At 57.7% G+C, this 20,915-nt stretch overlaps 2 protein-coding genes across 2 annotated transcripts in view; one reads left to right on the top strand and one right to left on the bottom strand.

Moving 5' to 3' along the window:
* The window catches only part of mrps34 (mitochondrial ribosomal protein S34), a 149,371-nt gene that overhangs the window by 110,873 nt on the left and 17,583 nt on the right, over positions 1-20,915 (bottom strand). The gene's annotated exons all lie outside the window — the stretch shown is intronic.
* Positions 589-20,793, top strand: rab11fip3 (RAB11 family interacting protein 3 (class II)). Its single transcript, XM_051934030.1, has 16 exons — positions 589-2,190; positions 2,242-2,355; positions 5,752-5,845; positions 6,220-6,314; positions 7,177-7,349; positions 8,577-8,774; positions 12,369-12,503; positions 13,351-13,386; positions 13,911-14,004; positions 14,103-14,206; positions 15,703-15,843; positions 17,469-17,550; positions 17,774-17,911; positions 18,576-18,731; positions 18,811-18,951; positions 19,599-20,793. The coding sequence occupies exons 1-16, from the start codon at positions 1,303-1,305 to the stop codon at positions 19,710-19,712; spliced, it is 2,703 nt and encodes a 900-aa protein (XP_051789990.1). The 5' UTR covers positions 589-1,302; the 3' UTR covers positions 19,713-20,793.

The following is a 20,915-nucleotide window of genomic DNA, read 5'->3' as shown; positions in this document are numbered from 1 at the left end:
AGGCTGGCCCCTGTGAGTGACCACTACTGACTAGCATGTTGACCAGTTAACTGACCAGGAGTGGCATGGCTTTTAGGGTCTTCATAGCCAGGATCCCTATGAGCCTCATGCTGGCAGATGATGCCCACCTTGCCCGGTGGCTTCCTCTTTGTCAGCTTCCGTTCTTTTTTTCTTTAATTCCAACTGCTTGTCCCACCACAGTCCAAGTGACGTGGAACTTTGTAATGAAGTCTGGGAAGTATTTATACTTGGAGACCACCCCCCCCCCCCTCACTGTTTACCTGCGGGGCGTTGGCGCGCACAGCTGACTGAGGACGGGCTGCCCGCTGGAGAAGCTGAGAACTGCGACCTGTGTGACCTGTGTGACCAGTGTGACCAGAGGCAGCGGCACGTCCACCTCGTCGGCGTTGTTCAGAGAGTGGGCGTGGTCAAGTATGGGGTAGCAGTTTGAAACTACCGGAAGGTTTGGGTGTTTTTTTTTTTTTTGAACCCGAGTCGCGCTCGGATCGCTGAAGTTGCAAACTCTTACAGCGCGCTCCCGAGGCGCACAGATCCGTCCCTTTAAGCGCGTATATGCGCACGCGCAAGGGCCGCTGGACTGCGGGGTGCTCGTGGCGCGTGCGCGCCTGTGACGTCAGCCTGCTCTGCGGCGCCGCTCTTTTCTGCTCTTCTGTTCTTCTCCGCTCCGCTGCGCTGATTTTCTTCTTCTTGTTGTTCGTGGATGGAGGACGCGCTTTCGGCCTTTCATCGTTGGATTTGTTAAAGCAGCTATCAAAGCGCCCGCCGTGGGCAGGTGGGCCGCAGCGCAGATGGACCCCTCGGCCGAATAAACGATGAATCACGAACAGGTGGAGCCCGTGCGGCCGGGGCGTCAAGAGACGGCTTGATCGAAGAGGCGCCCCTCCTGCCGGACCTTAGTGTGACGAAGCGGCGGTGGCCGGGATGTTCCAGCGCGGGGACACCTTTCGGACGTGAGCGTCGCCCCCTCAGCAGCAGCAGCACCGCCATCCCCAACACTGCGGCCTTCTGTGCGGCCGGCTTGAGTGACGAGGCCCGCGGAGCGCCGGCTGTCGGCGAGTCCGCCCGGGAGGGACGAGGGCCCGGGCGGGCCGATGCGACGGGACGCGAAGCCCCGGTGGTTCGCAGGGAGCTGTGGCGGAGGTGCCTCGCCGGCCGTGGCTGCCGGAGACCGAGCGTGAGCCTCGGCGCGCGTCACGATGAGCTAACCGCCGCCCTCGACGCCGCCTCGCTTTTGTCTCCGACTCTTCGCCTCAAAGCCGGACCCCCGGCGGACGAGCGGCCATGGAGCAGATGCTGCTGTCCAGCCCCACTGGCCGTTCGGACTGGGACCTAGACAAGAAGATGGGGGAGCTGGGCTTCATCCTGCTGGAGGCCGACAAGGGCCCAGGTTTGCCCCCGGTGAGGGGCGAGCGGACCAAAGCCGCCTTGGACTTCATGTCCAGTGATAAAGAGCTGGTGTCCTTGAACCTGGGGGGCTTCTTCAGGAGCTCCCGGTACCCGACCGTGAACGATCTGCTGGCCTGGGACAACGGCCTGGACTACCCGGTGCTGCAGTGGGACGGCAAGGCCAGCCCGGACCCTCGCGACGCCCCCCAGGGCCCGGCGGTGCTCGTGCTCCAGGACGGCGACATCGGGGGGCACGGAGCCCCTGCGTCCGTTGAACTCGACGCGCGTATTGCGCTGTCACCCGATACGCCCTTACGTGAGGAGTCCCATGGGGCAGCGTCACCTGAGACAGTCGGCCGGGTTTCACTCCCGCTGGATGACATCATGCCAGGTAGCCGTAGCCAGGAGGGCTCGGCGCAGGGTACGGAAGACCAGGACCTGCCGCCGTCTTCTCCCTTGGAAGGAGAGCCGTGCCAGTCCAGCGGTGGCACCGCCGCCTGGGCGGACTTTGAGCCGACCGCTCAGACGACCACTTGTCTTAGTCGGCGTGCCAGTCCATCCTCGCTGGAACGAGGGGCTTCACCCGATTCAGCCTGCCAGCCCGGCACAAATGCCGACTCGCCTGTGGCTATGGAGGACCTCGCTTCAGAACGGGACGTGCTCGACTGGTTAGGTGACGCTGACCGCTTGGACCAGAGAACGCTGCACGCCACCTGTGCCGTTGGCGAGGAGTGGGCACTGCCTCCAGAGGAGTCCCGCCTTGAAGCCCCCAGGGCCGCCCCGGTGGAGGCGCTGCTGGGTCTGCCCCCGGCCGAGGACGCGGAGGGCGCCGAGGTGGACGAGCCCAGTGCCCTCCGAGCCGTGTTTGACATGTTGGACCAGGACAAGGACGGCTTTGTGCGGACCGAGGAGTTTGTGCAGTTTGCCACCGTCTATGGCGCGGAGCAGGTGAGTGGGCAGTGTGCCAGTGTCGTCGTTGGGCCAACAAAGCCAACGCGTGGAGTATTTAGCGCCCCGTGTCCCCCAGTAGGCACTGACTGACTATGACTTGGCTTGACCACCCTGTGCCAGTTAGGTGACCACTTGTCTGTTAACCACATTTGGGCTGGCGGCCTGTGGACGCTTACCCTGTTGGGTTCCTCGGGCACTGAGTGGGAGTGGGTGAGGGGACGGGCTTGGGCTCGTTAGCTCACTTGTAGGAGGGCAGAGGCACCCACGAGACCCCTGTCTGTCTCCCTCATTTCACTGGATTGGCAGGCCCATCTGTCTGGTCAGTGCATGCCCAGCCTTCGCCCTGGTGCCATTCTTTCAGCTGGTGCCCAGCCCAGAGGCGCACACTTTTTTGAGGAGGGTTTGGTGGTGCCCACTAGGGAGCGAGAGGTGGCACTGTTCTCCTGAGGCCCACTGCGGTGGATGCCCTGGGCACCTCTCTACAGGACAGTAGGTGGTCTTCAGAGACCGCTTATGTGAAAAGCAGAAACTCGCAAAACGGAAGGAAGGGGAACAGGCGGGCAAACTGAGCGCGAGACGTGGGGGGGTGCAGTTGGCATGGTGTGTAACCCTGGTCTAATGCTTTGGGGCACTCGGGACATGCCAGCTTTAATTACTCCCCTCACTTGGCTCTCAGATTTGTGTGAGGTCACCTGTCATGGCTGCGGCCATCACTGGGCACACTCTGCTGGGTACGAAAGCTGGCCACCTGCTTTGATGTTCCAGTGTGACCAGTCTGGTGAGTGCAGGGTGTGATGGGAGCAGCAGGTGTCCCATCAAGACGGGACTGGCATGTCAAGGAGGGTCTTAGAAGGGGCAGGGAGTGGGTACTTATGTGATTGACCACCAGGGGGAGGCAGCTGGAGGACCCCTCGGGTGTTCTGGTCTGGGTGGGCAAAAGTAAAAAGTGGTGGCGAGTGCCATGGCTCCAAATGGGCACTTTAGCTGGGCTTGCAGGCATGAATGAGGAAAGTCTGACAGGGGGTGGGGGGTCCACTGAAGTGCGCACACTGACTTGGTTTGGCACTGATGCCCGCCAGGGGGTCCCACACAAGGAGACTGGATGGGTGCTCAGCTTGTGGGCATCCCACTTCAGGGATGTGTGACTGGCAGCTCTCATCTGTGAGGTTTGAGTGAGGGTGAAGGGTCACCCTTTGTGCCAATACAGCGGCTTACACCAGATGCCCAGCTGGGGTCTTTGCCACCTGTTGCCTCCGGTCACTCCCTGCTGCCCAGCTCTGAAAACCTGCTTTGCCAGCCTGACTTCATGTGTGCCATTGGCAGGGGCAGCATCGGCCCTGACAGGTCACCACTAGTCCTTGGCACGCCGTTTCTGTCATCTCCAGTGTGCCCGCTGTTTTGTCTCCGCCTCCGTCATTTGCATTTGTTAGATTAGCGGAACACCAGACCTCCTCCTGTGCCACTTGGCCTTTTGTGGCTTCCTTTGTGTGCCAACCATCGATTGATGCCTGATGCTATGGTGCCTCAGAAACCGCAGCTTTTCTTTGTGGTTTGGCGACGGGCCTTTGTTTGCCAAGTAACCAAGGGCATTGGGGTCATGCCAGAATGCTCCTTTTGTGCCCTCCCTGCAGTCACACATGATGGGTGTTTTGTGATGCCCTGGACTTCGTAGGGCTTGCCACTATTGTTAGCCATGCCAGCTGAGAGCCTATGGGGCACCGGCAGATTGCACTGAAACGGAGCGCTCATTGAGACCACCGGGCACAGGCACCAGCGTTAAGTGTGACTCCGGGCACTCGTGCCTGGGCTGTGAATTGGACCTGTGTGGCGATGTGCCCCTTGGGGCACTACTGCAGTGGCACCTGTTTGGGAACAGCAAGGCCTGGCACGATGCTGTCACAGAGGGTCCTGGGTGGTCTGTGGCAGGTCTCACTCTCGACCAGTCTGAGAATGCTGCCCGTTAAAGTGGGTGCCACTGAGTGGAACGAGAGCTGACAGTCGGGCACAGGGGCCACCTAGACTCGCAGGGGGTCAGTAGTGACCACTGTGGTGACTGAGGAGTGGACTTCTATATTGGCCAGGGTCACATGGCAGAGGTGGCAGCTTGTACTCTGTTGGATTTGAAATTGCTGATGGTGCCAGCTGGCATCTTATACACTGTGAGCCCCTGGGTACCACCCAAGGGGACGGACTTGCAAGCTTCATTGTCGGCAGGCTGGCACCCACACTTGATTGGCACATAGACTTTTGTTCTATACAGCACCTTTCATTGCCAACCTCTTTACGGTGGTCTCGACACACTGAGCAGGTGTTGGACTTAAGGGCATCATGCGGGCACATGAAGAGGGCCACAGGGTCCCCCCTAGTGTATTTGTTGTTTATTGTCCTATGCCCTCGGCCCCCCTGTTGCTAGGTTACTTGGTTGCTATGAGACCCGCGGCGGGCGTCTCGATGGTAACCCGATCAGTCGCGGCGTTGCCGTGGTGTCCGATTCCGGGCTGTCGTCCCTTTAAATAAGTGGGCCGCGTCTTTGTGCTCCAAGGCGAGGGTCAAGCTGTGGCACTGTGGTGGTCCTCCTGTGCCCGCTATTGAACTTTGACCTCTGAGGGAGTCTTGTGTTATTGTAGCGTTAAACTTGACCCCCGCAAGCCCACCTTATCTTGAGTTTTATGGCGCCTTTCACAGGAGCTCAACAGACAGGAGGGCACAAAGTGTGGCGCAGATCACAAATGCTGTACCCGGCGGCCGCCTGCGTCCGGAGTTTGTAGTTCATTTGGCATGCAGTGTTGGCAGAGAGCTGCCCGCTTGTGTGGCCTGCACCTTTGAACCCGTCGCCCCCAGACTCCAGGTGTTGTGCCATAGGGCACCATTCAACTGACTGAGTGGGCGCTGAGCAGAATTAGAGAATGACCACAGCCCCCCATGTGGCTCCCTGCTTGGCATGCAGCCAGTGCAGGGCATTATGCTGCATGGCATGTCAGTCGCACTGATGCCAGTTAGAATGGCGAGCCGGGCAGATTATTGGTCGCCTTGCTGGCTCGCTCGCTCGCTCCCTGTCTGTCATTTGTGACACTCCTGATGGGTGTCCCTGGCGTGCCCGCTCGCTCCGTGACTGTCCGGTGATGTGTGGGGGGGGGGGGGGTAGGGGGCAGGAGTTATAGGGGGACTGTGGACTCCGAGGGGTGTGTCCCTGCGGCGTCCCAAGTCACCATCCCCTCGCCCTTTGTGCTGTCCGGTGTAAATGCCAGTATAGTCGTTATGCCAGGTGACCCCACACCAGCGGGTGGCCCGAGGACCCCCCGCATCTTTGAGTTTTAGCCCACCTGCAGCCGTCTGTCCAGAGGCGCTATATAACCTCGCCCGCCATGTGACAAGGTGCCATGTCGTCCACAGGTCAAAGACTTGACTCGATTCCTGGACCCCACCGGCCTCGGGGTCATCAGCTTTGAAGATTTCTTCAGAGGAATTGCTGCCATCAACAGTGGAGGTGAGTGCCAGCGCTCCGGGGCTCTGACAGGTTGTGGGCCTAAGCAGTGCCACCCATGGGCAATACCATGTGCCTTGGGGTGGGAGGGTTTGGGGAGACCCCCAGGATGGCTCTCATTGGCTGAACTAAAGCGTGAGGGGGGGTAGAAGGCTGCCCACTGCCCTCGAGCTTCTGCACCCAGAGGAGGCCTGATGCTGCATTTAGTGCTTGGCAGGTGCCACAAGACTGGGGTGTTCTGAGTGGGCACCCATGCACCCACTGAGCTGGCATGTGCCCACCTATGTGGCTACTGCTTACTATCTGATTGGGTTGACTCTGCAAGGACAGGCATTTGGCATGGCATGATGTTCTCACTTTGCCCCCCTTCTGCCCAGGTGCCGATGGCCAGCCTTTCGAGACGAGGGTCTATGGAGGAGCGGTGGAGAGCGCCAGCTGCCCTGAGGAGTTTGAGGATTTCACTGCTTTGGAGGTGAGAGCCAAGGGGCACCCATTCTATGCCTAGGGAGAGCTGTTGACACGAGTGGCACCATGTACCCGCTCCGCTCTTGGTTCTTGCTGAGCCTGCGCGCCCTTTGAACTTCGTACTTTAGCCCAGCTGTCGTGGAAGGTGCCTGACGTGACGTAAATGAAGGCGGGCACTCCTCGCAGACCTCTCTTGATGAACGGGCACACGCGGCTGTTGGGCTCCGGTGGATCTTGTTCTTTGGCATGGCTCATGCCACCTGGTGGCACATATTGTCCTTCCATTAGCCATGTGGTTTGCTTTCTGTTTGACCTGATAAGCTGGCGCACCTGGCACTTTGTAGAAGACCCTCTGCTCATTTAGATGTGACTGAGCTAATGCAGCAGCACGCCACCTCCTCACTGCTCTTCTTGCCTCTCGTTGCCTTTGTGTGGCAGAGGATGGGCGTGGCATAGGGGACACCTGCCAGTGTGTCATTCAAAGGGCGCGTAGTACCAGTGTCACGATGCCGCCGCTGGTGATGGAGGGCTTTTGTGCCTTTGGAAATGTCTGGATGTTGCAGCTCTTTCACTTGTGCCACTGCTCAGTGGTGAGTGCCAGCACGCCGTGTCAGCATGCTCAGAGGTGGCTGGGGACTCCTGGTGGGTGGCATTGTCATTGGACAGGAGGGACTTTCTTTGCGTGGCACGTGTAATGAGGTGTTCCCTCGGAGCAGAGCCCTCGACGTGGTGCCACCTGCTGTACCCGAGTGAGTGGTGGCAGCCACTCCGTGACTCTGTCTTGCTGAGTGATGTGAGGCTGGTGGGTCCGCCGTAGGGTGCCAGCTCTGCCTTTGGTGCCTCTCACCCTCCCCTTGTGTCCCCCACAGCAGAACGAGGTGACAGACAGCGCCTACCTGGGCTCGGAGAGCACCTACAGCGAGTGCGAGACGTTCACCGATGAGGACACGGGCACACTGGTGCACCATGAGCTGCACGAGGAGGTGGAGACGGACAGTGCCATCGACGCGGCACTCCACTATGGTGACGACTCGGCCACCGGGTGAGTGGGCTGCAGCTTTTGTTTGAGGGGGGCAGATGGGTGTGTGTGACGTTCGGTTGGTCCGAGAAACGCTGACACTGCAGAGCAGAGAGGAAGAGGAGGCTGCGGCCATGCAGGAAGTGAGAGGGGATGCAGCTGGGCGGTCGGCGCCAGGGTGACACCCCTGGGGGAGGAGCGGGTGAATCTGCGCCAATGGGGGAGGTGACTGCTGGAGGAGGACTGTGCCCTGTTCTGGACGTTGGGCAGCACGGAGAGGGGTGAGGACCCTGGTAGCGCCAGAGGGAGATGGCCACGCCGCTCTCCACAGGCCTGTGTGAGGTAAGAAGTCGAGGTGGCACGGGCAACCTGAAAACGGGCAGTAGATGAAGGCTTAGTGCTGGGCTGGGCACTCCCGCTTGCCTTTGGGCCAACTGCCTCTGAATGTGCTGAGCTCAGCTGTGGAGCCTCGATGTGGCATGTCTTTCGTAGCAGGCGGGCACACTAGGGTTTTGTGAAAAGGAGATGCCCATGTACCCTACATCAGTTGTGTGTGTGTGTGTGTGTGTGAGAGAGAGAGTGACAGTTCATATCTTGGCTTTGACCCGTGGGCAGTCCAGTGGCGCTTGGCACCACATATGTAACCGGCTCTTCAGTCTGTACTGTACTTGTTGCACCGGGGTGTGTGCCAGCCTTGGCAGTAGGGGCCTGGTGTCCTCCCGGGCATTTAGCTTTAATGTGGAGAGGCTTTCCCAGCTGAATGAGTGAGGGGCAGCTTGACTGGCATGAACGACATTTTGCTGTTGGAAAATTCCAGTGGCAGGACTTAATCTTTGGGGCAACCATAGTCGAGGGCACCAGGAGGACAGCTGGGGTTACTGAATCTTCAAAACTACTGGTGCCAGTATGACCATTCAGCGGTTTTCGGCATCCCCACTACCAGGCTGCGGATGCCACGTGTCATTGTGTGTGTGTCTCGCTGTGGTCCTCCTGTGTGCGTCTGTAGCTTCCACTGACAGCAGTTTTCAAGCTCAGACTGGCATTCAAGTTGGCAGCTTGAGCATGCAACTGCAGGGAACCCAGGGCTAGACTGGCATCTGGTGCCCTAATGCCCCCCCATGGCTGTCAGTTTTGATGGCACTTTTGTCTGACTTGCCCAGTGAGACCTGTGTATGTGTGCGCGCCCTCGTGCCCAGATATGCCAGCGTCTGTTTGATCGCCCCTCTCTCTCTCTCTCTCTCTGCCTTGCAGGTCCCATTGTCACCGGCTGTCTTTGGACTCGGAGCTGAACAGCCACTCCCTGGTGACCATCATCGGCCAGGAGGAGGAGCACTTTGAGGACTTTGGTGAGGGCATCGAGTCCGAACTCCAGCCTGATGGTCCTGCCAGCTCTGAAGACGATGCCAGTGTGAGCGCCCCTCTAGAGAGCACAGCCTTACACTCCCCCAGGTAAGATGTTGTACAGGTGTGAGCCCCCCACTGACCCCAAAGTGGGTGCTATGTGACCCAGGGTCCTCAACTGTCACTGCTGGACATTCTGGGGTTGCTGATGGTGCCTGATGCCCCCCTCCCTGGCACCTGTCTGTTGAGGTGAGCAGGTGACTGAGGGGGCTGATGTGGGCGTGAGGAGTGTGCTGGGCACAAGCCTGGCTGACCGTAGATAAGATTTGTGGGCTTGCTGAAAGGCGCTATATAATGCTGTGCACGTGTGATTTGTGAGCCAATCTGGCTGGGAGTGGTGTGTGTGACGATGGCGTTTTGTGGACCTTTCAATGACGGTGGGAGTCGTGCCCGCCTTGCCCAGGTGTTCTTTCCCCCTGCAAATGTTTGTGGTTGTGCCCAGAAAGTGCGTGGCATGCTTTGTGACGAGTCTGCGGACCTCCACTGGCTTCTCTGTGGTGACAGGTGGGCTCGTCGTTGATTTTTGCCCGTGTCACTAGCAGGTGACATTTCCAAGATGAAAGTGTTGTACAGCCCACCTGTGCTTTGTGACTTTGGAGGCCGGGGGGGGCTTGAGTGCCTGCATTAGCGTGAATGGCTGTGATGGTGCCCGTCGGCTGTTTGGCATTCAGCTGGCGGCATCTCGTCTCTGATGTCCTGCTGCCGGGGGCCCATGTGACCTGCCTTAGGGGTGGGGGGCTTGCTGTGGCCTTTGGTGTCACCACTTCCTGTTTCCTGTCTCCTTGATGGCCGACCCCTCCTGTCCTGCTGCTTTCCTGTCTGGACAGGCCAATAAATGGGCACCCGCTTGAATGTTGCTGGGATCTCGTTTTGTGACCCCCTTAAACCGGGGGCACTGTGAGTGCACGGCAGTGTGGTGCTGGGGGGCTCACCTGGCCCTGAGGGTCTGCTGAAGTGGCGCAGGATGTCTGGCGGATGTGATTAGCTGGTCACCGGGAGAGTCGGCCATCCTCTGTGACTTGGATTTCCTGCTCGGCCCCCTTTAGTCATCCATGATGGGGGCTTTGACTACTCAGCCTGGAATGAAAAGCTTTCAGTGCACATTGGCAGTGCCAGGAGTGATGTGGGTGTTCATAAAGTGCCAGTCTTTGCTGAGGTGTCACGACACTTAAATTTCCTGGTGCGATGGCACAAAACTGAAAATCAAAGAGAAAAAAAACCCCATATAAAGGTGACTTCATAAAGCCATTGTCCTTGTCCTTTAACAATGTGTGACATCATCAGGGCAGACACTAAGGAACTGAAGGTGCTTGAAGGTGGTCTGTGCCATCTGCTGCACCGGTGGGGCTCTGCCTTCATGGTGTCGTTGGCACCTAGTGCAAGGTGGCGACTGAGGTTGGGATTGGCACTGTGGGGGAGCGAAACGATGCCACCTTAATGGAGTGTCTCCGCTCGCATGTGACAGAAGTGGTGGCCCTTAGTGCATTGTGAGTGCAGGCAATCGCGCCGACTATGTTAGGAGAAGAAGGCATGGCTGTCATTGTCCTGCGCACCCACACCTTACCAGCCTCACCATGCGGTTAATGGTGCCAAGCTCCACGCCATGCTTCACTGCCACTGTGGCAATGTTGTTGGCCAGTTGCCTGTGTGTCGCGGTCGTCACTTCTGAGGTGTTTGTCACAAGAAGGCGCATTGCAATGACAAGGTGGCATCGCCATTGGGCAGCTGCGGCTCGTGATTGCGATGAAGATGTCGGCTGGCATTCTGGGTTAGGATACTCAGCCTGTGTGTCAACACGGGTGGGGTGCATTTGAGGGTGTGCCCGCGTCCCGCCTGGAAGAGCCGGGAAAACAGTCACGGGCTTGGCGGCGAGGAACACACTTACCTGGCCACTGAGGATTTGGTGGTCTGCACACGCACTATGGGCTGAGGTGTCCACGAAGTTGAACGTTCAGGTGGTCTCGTTGTCCCTTCTGCTGTCTCCAAAATCACTAAAGTCGCATTTCTACGGTAGCGGGTAACGGAACGTGGCACAGTAGGACTGGCAGCAGTGCGGCTCGCGTCTTGGTATACCGGACCACCACTGGACTCGGCCAGTTAGAGGAGGCTGACAGACCTCTAGGTAGTGTGCCGTCACTTTAGGGTCACTTCAGCTCTTTGACACGGGTGACACAGTGGCCGGCGTGCAGAGTTTTGGGGGGCTCAGGTTGGTGACTGCACATGAGGGACCAAATGTTTTTATAAAAGACAAGAATCGCCACTGGCTTGGTGCTCGGTGGCCGATGGTGACATTGACCCCGTGTTTCTGTGTGTCTTTTGCCGTAAACGAACTCGCAGCTTTAAGTCTCGTGCCCGCCTGAGCATCCTGTGATGCGCCGTTAACTAAAGTTGGCAAACAACGAGCAGCCCACTCGAGCACTCTGAACGCAGTAAGCGGCAATGTGGGCACTTCACTGGCGGGGGTCCGCACTCTGAACTCAACGCGGGCAATGGCCAGCTGGAGGGGGTGGGGCTACCGCTGCTTCAGGTGTGTGCGTGCGTCTCCGGTGGTCTGTGTGTCTGTACTGGCTATCCAATCAGCAAGCGAGAGTCTGCCAGCTGTAAGACGGCAAATGGCACAGGTGAGGTGTCCTCCGTACTGTCACCCCCTTGGCCGGTGCCCCCCCTAGCAAGCGGACCACCTGAAAGGAAAACCACAGGAGTGCCCAGGGTTCAACTGGCAGTTTTGGATGCCATCCTCCCAGGTCCCTCTGCAAAATGCCTGTGCTTTCATGGGCTGTCACCCTCTGATCCTGGCACCAATGCCAGGTGTTCCAGCCATGCATTTGTGTGTGCGCAGCTCTTTGTGCCACCCTGTGCTCTTCTCTCGGCTGTGTGTGTGTGTGTGTGCGCGCGCGCACGCGTGCGTTCCTGTGTGCCCCTCTTAATGCCCCCCTGTGCTCTTCTCTCAACTGTGTTCCTGTGTGCCCCTCTTAATGCCATCCTGTGCTCTTCTCTTGGCTGTGTTTGTGTGCGTGTGTTCCTGTGTGCCCCTCTTAATGCCCACCTGTGCTCTTCTCTCAGCTGTGTGTGCGCACGTGTGTGCCACCTCTTCTCTCGGCTGTGTGTGTGTGCACGTGTGTTCCTGTGTGCCCGTCTTAATGCCCCCCTGTGCGCTTCTCTCAACTGTGTGTTCCTGGTTGCCCCTCTTAATGCCCCTCTGTACTCTTCTCTCAACTGTGTGTTCCTGTGTGCCCATCTTAATGCCCCCCTGTGCTCTTCTCTCAGCTGTGTTCCTATGTGCCCCTCTTAATGCCCCCCTGTGCTCTTTTGTCAGCTGTGTGTGCTCACGTGTGTGCCACCTCTTCTCTCGGCTGTGTGTGTGTGCACGTGTGTTCCTGTGTGCCCCTCTTAATGCCCCCCTGTGCGCTTCTCTCAACTGTGTGTTCCTGTGTGCCTCTCAATGCCCCCCTGTACTCTTCTCTCAACTGTGTGTTCCTGTGTGCCCCTCTTAATGCCCCCCTGTACTCTTCTCTCAACTGTGTTCCTGTGTGCCCCTCTTAATGCCCCCCTGTGCTCTTCTCTCAGCTGTGTGTGTGCGCGTGTGTTCCTGTGTGCCCCTCTTAATGCCACCCTGTGCTCTTCTCTCCTTCTCGTCTCCAGTGCCCACTCTTTCCCTTCCGGTTTGCACGACTTCCTCCGGGAGGAGCTGCTCGACTTTTTCTGCAGTCAGTGCCACAAACAGATTAACCGACTCGAGGACCTGTCTGCCCGCCTCAATTACCTTGAGATGAATAGGTAAAGCGTGCCACCTTGTGTGCCTGCATGCTGTGGCCCAGGTGACGCACTCGCCGTTTCCAGCTGTGCCACCCTCGGCCAGCACCAGTTGACTGGGCACAGCCTACCACAGTCACACTTTTCAGACATGGTGGAGCTCGCTTGGTATTCTCCCCTGGGTGTGCCCGCATGTAGCCCTGGTCCCAAGTCTGATTTTTCCCTTCATCCTCATGTTAAATGGGCATTTGATCGGTACCGGGCACTGAACTGGTGAAGCTGCCACAGATTTGGTATTTTGTGCCCTGTGAGGTACCACACACTGATACCCCCACTTGCAAGTGGGAGGTTGCCATAGTTGGCAATCTGAATAGTGGTTCTCAATGATCCCAGTAGCTGCCACATTTTTATGTGCCATACAGTGCCACCCCCAAGGTAGTTTTCTGTCATTTTACAGTGTGGTCCTGAAGACCCTTTGTGGACCCCCAGGGTTACCCCAACTTCATATGCCTCAGAATTCTGGAGGCCACGTGGCACTGATGACTTCTGAAAGGTCACTGCGTGACTGGCCACTTGAATCCCTCCCCCTGCTCTGATGTGGTGGCACCAAGGCACTCCGAGGCCCCAAAGCAGATGAGTGGGCCAAGACCCCTCAGCTTTGACCCCCTGGAAGCTACTGGGTGGCCAGAGCTCACATTGCCCTTGGCAGAGTTTGATGCTATGTGGCACAAGTCCCTGCCAGCAGTGCCCCGTGTGACATCTTTCTTTCCTGCATGCTGTTTGCTGTGGCTGTGTGTCCCATCGCCATGCTGTGCCCACGTGTGCCCGGCTCACCTTCTGTCTGCTCACTCTTTGTCTTTTTGTCTCTTAGTGCAAGCAAGCGACTCTCCAGCAAGAAGGTGGCAAGGTGAGTGGGACCTGAGATGGCATCACATGGGTTCTTTTGTGACTCTTCCACACGCTTTCCCTGCTTGGCATGAGTGCCATGCTTTCCACTGAAGTGTGTGTCTCCACTCCGGACTGACCAGTGAAGTGGGCGGTTCGCCCAGCAGATGGGCCCTCGTTTCCCTGACCACGGTGGCCATGTCATTTGTATGCCATGCCAGGGGTCCTGCACTGGAGGCTGGCTGGCGCCTTAGGAAGCCCACACAATACCCTCTAGTGGCCCCTGGATGTGGTGCCGGACTGACCAGTTGCCAGCTTACATAAAGAAGGTGACCAGTCAGCTCCTTTTATAAAGTCCTTGACGGCCGAGTGACCCCAAGCTCTCCTGGGCTCCAGTCTGTCCTAAATGAAGCCCACCGGGCCGACGTCCACCTGAGGGGTGTGGACTGTCCTTCGCAGCAGTTTAGATCTCGGCTTCAGTCTGGCGGGTGGGCATCAGGGCGGTCTGGTCACCGGTGACCTCTCCTGGTCTTCTCTCCCCTTCAGACATCTCCGGCAGACGAGCGCCTTCTGTGCCGACAGCATGGAGGACGTGTCCAGGGACATCGCCGAGTTTGCTGAGACGGACATCGCCGATAAGGTGGGCTGGCTGCTGTTTGTGCTAACGGTGGGAGATGAACATGGGTGGCTTTGAGGGGTCTCTCTGAAATCCTAAGCTGTGGCCGCTCCTCTCTGCAGGTGGTCCTACTGGAGAAGCGGCTCGTGGAGTTGGAGAAGGACGCGACTGCCAGCGGAGAGCAGCACACCCGCCTGCGACATGAGAACCTCCAGCTGGTGCACAGGTGGGCAGCGCCGTGCCACTCTGGTGGTCTGCATGCCGCTGACTGTGCCGTGATGTTTGAAAGTGGGAGGGTTGGGGGTCTTGGGAGTCCTGCTTGGCTGCTCCCCCTCTCAGCTTGCCCCTTCGTTTTCGGCCACCACCGCCTCCCAGCTCCTGCTTTTTTTTTTTGTCATGTCTGGTGGTCCGTTACTGGTTGGGTGGTCCGCCTAGTTCTAAAGTGGAGGTCAGTCCAGTGGGCAGAACGCCGTCTTATTCCTCACATTTAGGGCATAAGTGACACCGTGAGTCTGTCACACGTGAAGCTACGACGGGGTGGAGGGGGGGGACACCCTTGACGGGGGCGGCACAGCGCTGCCCAATGGTGTGGTCGAGACGCCTCGATGTCGGCCTCGACTGCCTGCAGTGATGTTTGTCTTACAGCTCATCGCGACACGACAGCCAAGGAGATCGCAAGCGACTTTACGTTGCCCGCTGTGCCCGCTCTGCCTTAGGTTGGGGGGGGGGGGGGGGGGTGGAAGACCCCCTCAAAGGACGCTCAGGTAGACTTCAGTATCATGGCGGGGATCTGGTGGCAGCAGGAAAGTACAAAACCAGAGCGACATGTGACAATAGGTGTTAAAGACGCGCTCGAGATCAATAAAGACGACAAGAATCACTTGAGCGTTAAAAATGAAAAAGGATCAGCGGACAAATGCGCGGAAACACATCACGGAGTCGGAGTGAGTGCGCGTGCGCGTGCGCCTCTGCATTCGGTTAAATCCGAACCTTCTGCGTTGTGCCGCTTCGTCTTTGATTAGCAGGCTGCAACGTTACAAGCGAACACACGAGGGCGCGCGAACTCGCGCTGCGCCTCACTTCGTCCTCTAGGAGTAAACAGGCTGAGCCTTGGGAGAGGCGCACGCTGATGACGTAACAAAGCCGCCAAACAAAGGCGAGCAGCGGTAACAAGGAAACCAAATGATTAAATCTACAAAAACGATAGAACATCTCGACGGTGTGCCAAGAGTGAAGATAAAAGGGCCGCTGCCCTCATGTCGGCCTGGCCTTGGCACCATTTGCGTCTTGGCGTCAGTGAATTGTGGCTGCTCCAGTTTGTGCCAGCTGCACATTCACCCGAAGTCAAAAAGACCACCCAATATGTACTCGGGGTCTGACCAGGCACCAGCACCGTGGCTGCTTCACCGACTGGCACTTTGTCTCTGTGCCCACGGGTGGTTCATGTTGCCCTTGACAGTTAACTCCTTCATCGCCCATTTGCGTGGCACAGCCTGGCGTTGTTGCTGGAGGTCCTCGGGGTCTGTGAGTGCGCCAGTGCAGTGGGCACAATCGGAGCTTGCAGGTCATGTGGGGTGGCCATTGTGGTCACTAACACTTGGGCTGACTCGGGTTCAAGTCGCCTGATCAGCCACCCCGAAGCACATTGAGTTTTCTGGCCTTTTTGGGGCCAACCTTCAGGTTGAAGGCCAACTCCTTGGCATTTGTGTCCTTGTCCCACAGAGCCAACGCCCTGGAGGAGCAGCTGAAGGAGCAGGAGATGCGGGCAGAAGAGGCCCTGCTGCTGGAGATTCGCAGGCACAAGGAGGCGCTCTGCAAGGTGGAGAGGGAACGTGGCATCGAGATTGAGAACCTGCAGGCCAGGTGAGGACACGGTGGGCAAACTCGACAGGATCTAAAGGAAACGTCCAAGGTTAGGAGTAGGTGGGATTCTGTCAGGGTATTGCAGCGATTACATTATGGGATAGACGGCTTATTTCATCTCAATATCCCATAATGCCCTCACAATCTCATTAAACACATGAGACGTGGCTCTGATGCCATCTAGAACTGCCATCACATGTTAAGGCTGGCACAGACACGCCATGAGGTGCCCCTACTGCAGCTTATCTAATACACAAGGAAGCCCCCCCATCCAAACACAAACCGTCCAGCACAGAGTGCCCCCCTGACCTCTTAGGCTCTCGCCCGCCATCACGATTCCAAGCATAGAAGCAAGCTGCGGTGACAGACTGACCAGTGACGCCGAGAGCTGCTGCAGGTGCCATCATGGTGATGTGCAGGTGCTGGGCGTCATGACAGTCACCAAACCGGGTGGCAGTGCCCACCAGCTGGGCAGACGAAGAGACCGAGGGGGCCTTGTGCTCCTGCTGAGCCTCCCGTCGTTTGTGCTGCCGGATTGTGAAGAATCTGACTGAGGGCTCCTGGGAGGGGCTTGAGGAGAAGGGGGAGGAGTCACCTTTGAGTGGTCAAGTCCCGCCCCCTCTCAGGGGTCTTCAGTTTCCTGGTTGTGTGTATGTGGAAAATTCCAGAAGAATCAATTCAGCGATCTATTTTAGAAAAAAGTGCTGTTGGCGAGTGTGTGACGGTCATGTGGATTGTGTGACATGAGTAACGTCGGCCCCCCAGATGTTTTCCCTTTTGCACAGCTTTGGCTGCTATTGGCTCCTGTCCTGTCCGTAACTGTTTTTTTTTTTTTTTTCTCTTGATTGACAAGGGACAAGTGACATTCAAGTGAGCGCCCCCTGTGGGTGAAAGGGGGGGGGTGGCTCCACGTTTGCCACTCCCACTAATTGGCAGTGCATGTGACTATCCATAGAAGAAGCAAAGTGCATGTCAGCCTGGCAGACACAAGAAACCCGGTACGCCGTCATTGGCCCCCAGTGCTTCCGTGGAAAAGAGTGTTCAGGTGTGTTGGGTGTTTGAGAGACCACCACGACCTGTGACACGGCCAACCCCCAGGTGTATCCCCCCCAACTGGGCAGTGGGGTTTTGTGCCCCGCTCAGTCAGTCAGATGATTAGAGGGTCTCACCGCAGACTTGCATTCCGACGCCCTTCAGCGAGGGGATTTCTGTGTGCCCACCCTTGTTTTTTTTAAAGCTCCCACACTGAAGAAGATGATGAAGAGCAGAATGGCTGAACTGGAGGACGAGCCCAGCAGCCCACCGGCCCACCCTTTTGTTTCTTTCTTTCTTTCCAGTTCCTGATTTCATACAAAGAATGGACGTCAAGTTTTTTTGCAAATGAGAACAGCTGAGGACCTTCAGTGCCCCCCTCACTTCAATGGTTTGCTGCTGGCACTGGCCCTGGCACTGTCTGCCAGCTGCACCATTTCCCACGTTTGCAGATGGCACCTTGTGATACATTGCTTGGGCGTCCTCTCTGCTCAGGTGTGATGTGTGCCCAGCACTGAGGGCAGCTTTGCCAGTGTGCTGCCTGTTTTTGCCCGCTGCTGCCCGCTTGTCATTGTTTTCTCTCTTTCTGTCAGGCTGCAGCAGCTGGACGAGGATAATAGTGAACTGCGCTCGTGTCTGCCCTGCATGCGCGCCAACATAGAGCGGCTGGAGGAGGTGAGTCGCTGGTGGGCCGCCAGTACCAAGGCGCTATATAAAGTGAAGCTGGCTTAGTTACAGTTGTGGGTCGGCTGTCTGGTCGTGCGGACCCCCCACTTGATCGCCGCCCGGCCTGGACGTGACCCCGACAGGCTGAAGCGCGGTGGAGTGGTGCCCCGTGGGTGGTCTGCGCTGCAACGGCCCCTCCGTGATTTTCACTCTCCTGCTTTTACACCTACAGGAGAAGCGGAAGCTTCAGGACTTGATAGAGGAGACCACCATTCACCTGAATGAAGAGCTGGACAGCCGGCGCAAGCTGAGCGATAAGCTGGCATTCGACAGACACAAGAATCAGAAGGAGAAGGAATCCACGCAGGAGGTGAGGCGCACTGCCCGCTGTCTGTCTGTCTGTCCTGGTGGTGGTCTCCCAGTTTCAGTGTGGCTTCTGGCCTCCTGTCACCATTACTTGGTGACCTTCCAGAAGAGGAGCTTCGTCTCCACCTGTTGGAATGCCAGGACTGATGCAGGTGACCTGGTGGCAGCACTCGGGTTCTCTGTTGTGACAAGATGGTGGTGCGAGAGGGCGCCTGACCCCTGAAGTGCCTGAGTGAGCGTGACAGGGCACTGGTCAGGCCTGCTGTAATCTGTGGCAGCCCCCCAGTGTGGTCCTAAATCAGTAAAAGAGGGGGCCATCACTGCGGAGGTGTCTGAGCCCCCCTGCTGGTATGGTGTGAGTGCTGCGGCTTCCCAGGACTGTGCCAACATGGGTGACGTCAGGGACCCCTGTTTGAACCCCAGCAGTGTAGGGCCAACCCATCAGGGCCTGCTGCCACCTGCAGAACTCTAAAGGAAGGGCAGGCAGACCCAAGTGCAGTGCTATATAGCGCCTTCCACCTTGAGCACCATGACAGAACAGGTGGTGACATTTGGGATGGGGTGGTGACGGGGTTCAGATGTGACTTGGCCCTCGGTGTATTGACGTCCCCCCAGGACGATCCCGGCTCATCTTTGGCTGCCTCTTTCCCCCCCCCCCCCCCCCCCAGCTTATCGAAGACCTGCGGAAGCAGCTGGAGCACCTGCAGCTCTACAAGCTGGAGGCCGAGGCCAGAAGGGGGCGCTGTGCCAGCGCGGGGCTGCAGGAGTACAACAGCAGGACCCGCGAGGCCGAGCTGGAGCAGGAGGTGCGCCGGCTTAAACAGGTGAGCCCCCCGTGGTGCCCGCCATGCCCCCCAACCCCTTTGCCGTTCGTCCCGTTTGACGTTTGCTTTTCTTCGGCAGGACAACCGAAACCTGAAGGAACAGAACGACGAGCTCAACGGGCAGATCATCAACCTGAGCATCCAGGGCGCCAAGAACTTGTTTGCCGCCTCCTTCTCCGAGTCCCTGGCAGCCGAGATCAGCTTGGTGTCCCGTGATGAGGCAAGTCGCCCACCCACGGTGTGTGTTGTGATGGCTGTGTGTCTGTGCCCTGGCACATGGGCAGTGCCCGAATGTGCCGTTCTGTAGTTGTCTTGTGGCTCGATTCATATGGACCCCCCTCTACCGCTAAGCCTTTAAGGGGTCTTGCCAGGCTGTAAGGATTAGTGTTTGAGGTGTGCCACCTGCCAGCATGTCTGTACAGCATAAGGGGACAGGAATGCAAATCGAGCATGGTGCCATTTTCAGATCAAAAGATGAAAAAGTTGCCTGAGTGTGGCACCTTAGTAGTTGTGCCAACACCAAATAGCCTGGTGCCAGCTGTTTGGTCTCTGGTGCTCATCAGCAGGAGGTCGGACCTTGAGATGCCCATTCCGGTGCTTTACTCCAGTCTGTTTGGTCAGCCATGCCTGCCCACCCATGACACAGATGGCTGTGCCACTGTGCCCATCACAACAGGGCAGGTGTCTTTCTCTTGGCCTAATGTGAGGGCCCATGGCTGACCACAGCCCACCACCGCCGCCTCCTGTTGTTGCCCTGGTGCCCCTTCTCTTGAATTGTTCACTTCACTGACTTGATGCCCTCCCCCAACTGGGCACTGCCTGCTCTGTGTGCCCGCCTGACATGTCGTCTCTCTGCTCTCTTTGTAGCTCATGGAGGCGATTCACAAGCAGAAGGAGATCAACTACCGGCTGCAGGATTACATCGACCGCATCATCGTGGCCATCATGGAGTCGAACCCCTCCATCCTGGAGGTAAAGTAGCACTAGGGCACCAGTGCACCTGATGTGGTGCCCCAGTTGGCACAAGGATTGTGGTCTTAGCATGTCCAGAAACCCTGGACAAAGTGTGGCCAGAAGACACATGAAGACATTGGACAGTGAACTTTGTACATAGTATTTGATGTTCTCACCTGGGCGTGGTGCCCAGTGGTCCCTGTGACATCCTGGCATCACTTGGTGCACCTAAAGGAGGAGGGACCTTTGGCTTGAGCCCCAGGCCTGAGGGTGGCCAGCGGGCACCCATACATGAGTGCTTGGCAGAAGCAGTGCCGAATGGGGGTGGGGGCCCCCCCCATTGACTTGTTTTTCCTTGCCTGCTGATGCCACATCAGTGCTGGGCAGCATGAAGGATTTGGCCCGCGACCGGCCACACCAGTCTGAGTTGCATTTCTGGCTATTGAATTTCTGATGGGCACTCGCTTTGGAGCACAAGGCCCTCGAGTTGATTCACCTCTCACTGACCACACTGGACATTCTCCTCTTCTGTACACTGGCACAAATGACATGGCCAGAAAGGCGACTTGGACCTGCTGCCCAGTGGGGCACAAATGAAGGAAAGAGCAGCTCTGCTGGCATTGAGCGCTCATGTCTTAGTGGCCGGCCACGTTGGCGGGGGGCCCTTGGTGTGATGGCACTGGTGCCCGTTGCCCTGCAGTGCCCCCCTGGTGTGCTCGAGCAGCGTGCCCTCGGCCTTGGCTGTAAATCTGCTGTACATTTTGGACTTGGACTGTTTTTCTATCTCGTAGTTATTTTTCTAGCATCAAAGAAACGTTTTCATTGTCTCTGGAGGGGGACGATCCTCGGATGCCCGCTTTCTGCCTCCGGCTTTCTGCTTCGCTTTAAAAGGGGGGTTGGGGTCTTCAGTGGGCAGCTGAAGAAAATGAAATGAAGGAAACTGATTGTGGGGGAGCTGAGATGGGGACCCCTCGCTGACCCTCTACTGTCGCCCCCTGCAGAGGACCCCCGCTGTATTTATTGTATGTTAAGAGAATGAGACGGTGCCCCCTGTTGTTGGGCACTGTGTACGCTGATAAGGTTTCAAATGTATCACCTGTTGAGAGGATGAGCCTGGTGTCTGTCTGTCTGTCTGTCTGGGGGGGGGGGGGGTCTTCTCACACAGGAGGGCACACAGGCCACAAGATGCCAGCTGTCCTCTTGGGAGTCTTTGTTGGTGTGCTTGATGGC

The sequence above is a fragment of the Erpetoichthys calabaricus genome, chromosome 11 (genome assembly GCF_900747795.2).
Source record: "Erpetoichthys calabaricus chromosome 11, fErpCal1.3, whole genome shotgun sequence".
Taxonomy (NCBI): Eukaryota; Metazoa; Chordata; class Cladistia; order Polypteriformes; family Polypteridae; genus Erpetoichthys; species Erpetoichthys calabaricus.
Note: the sequence above shows the minus strand (reverse complement) of the source record. Positions and strands in the feature narration are given on the sequence as shown.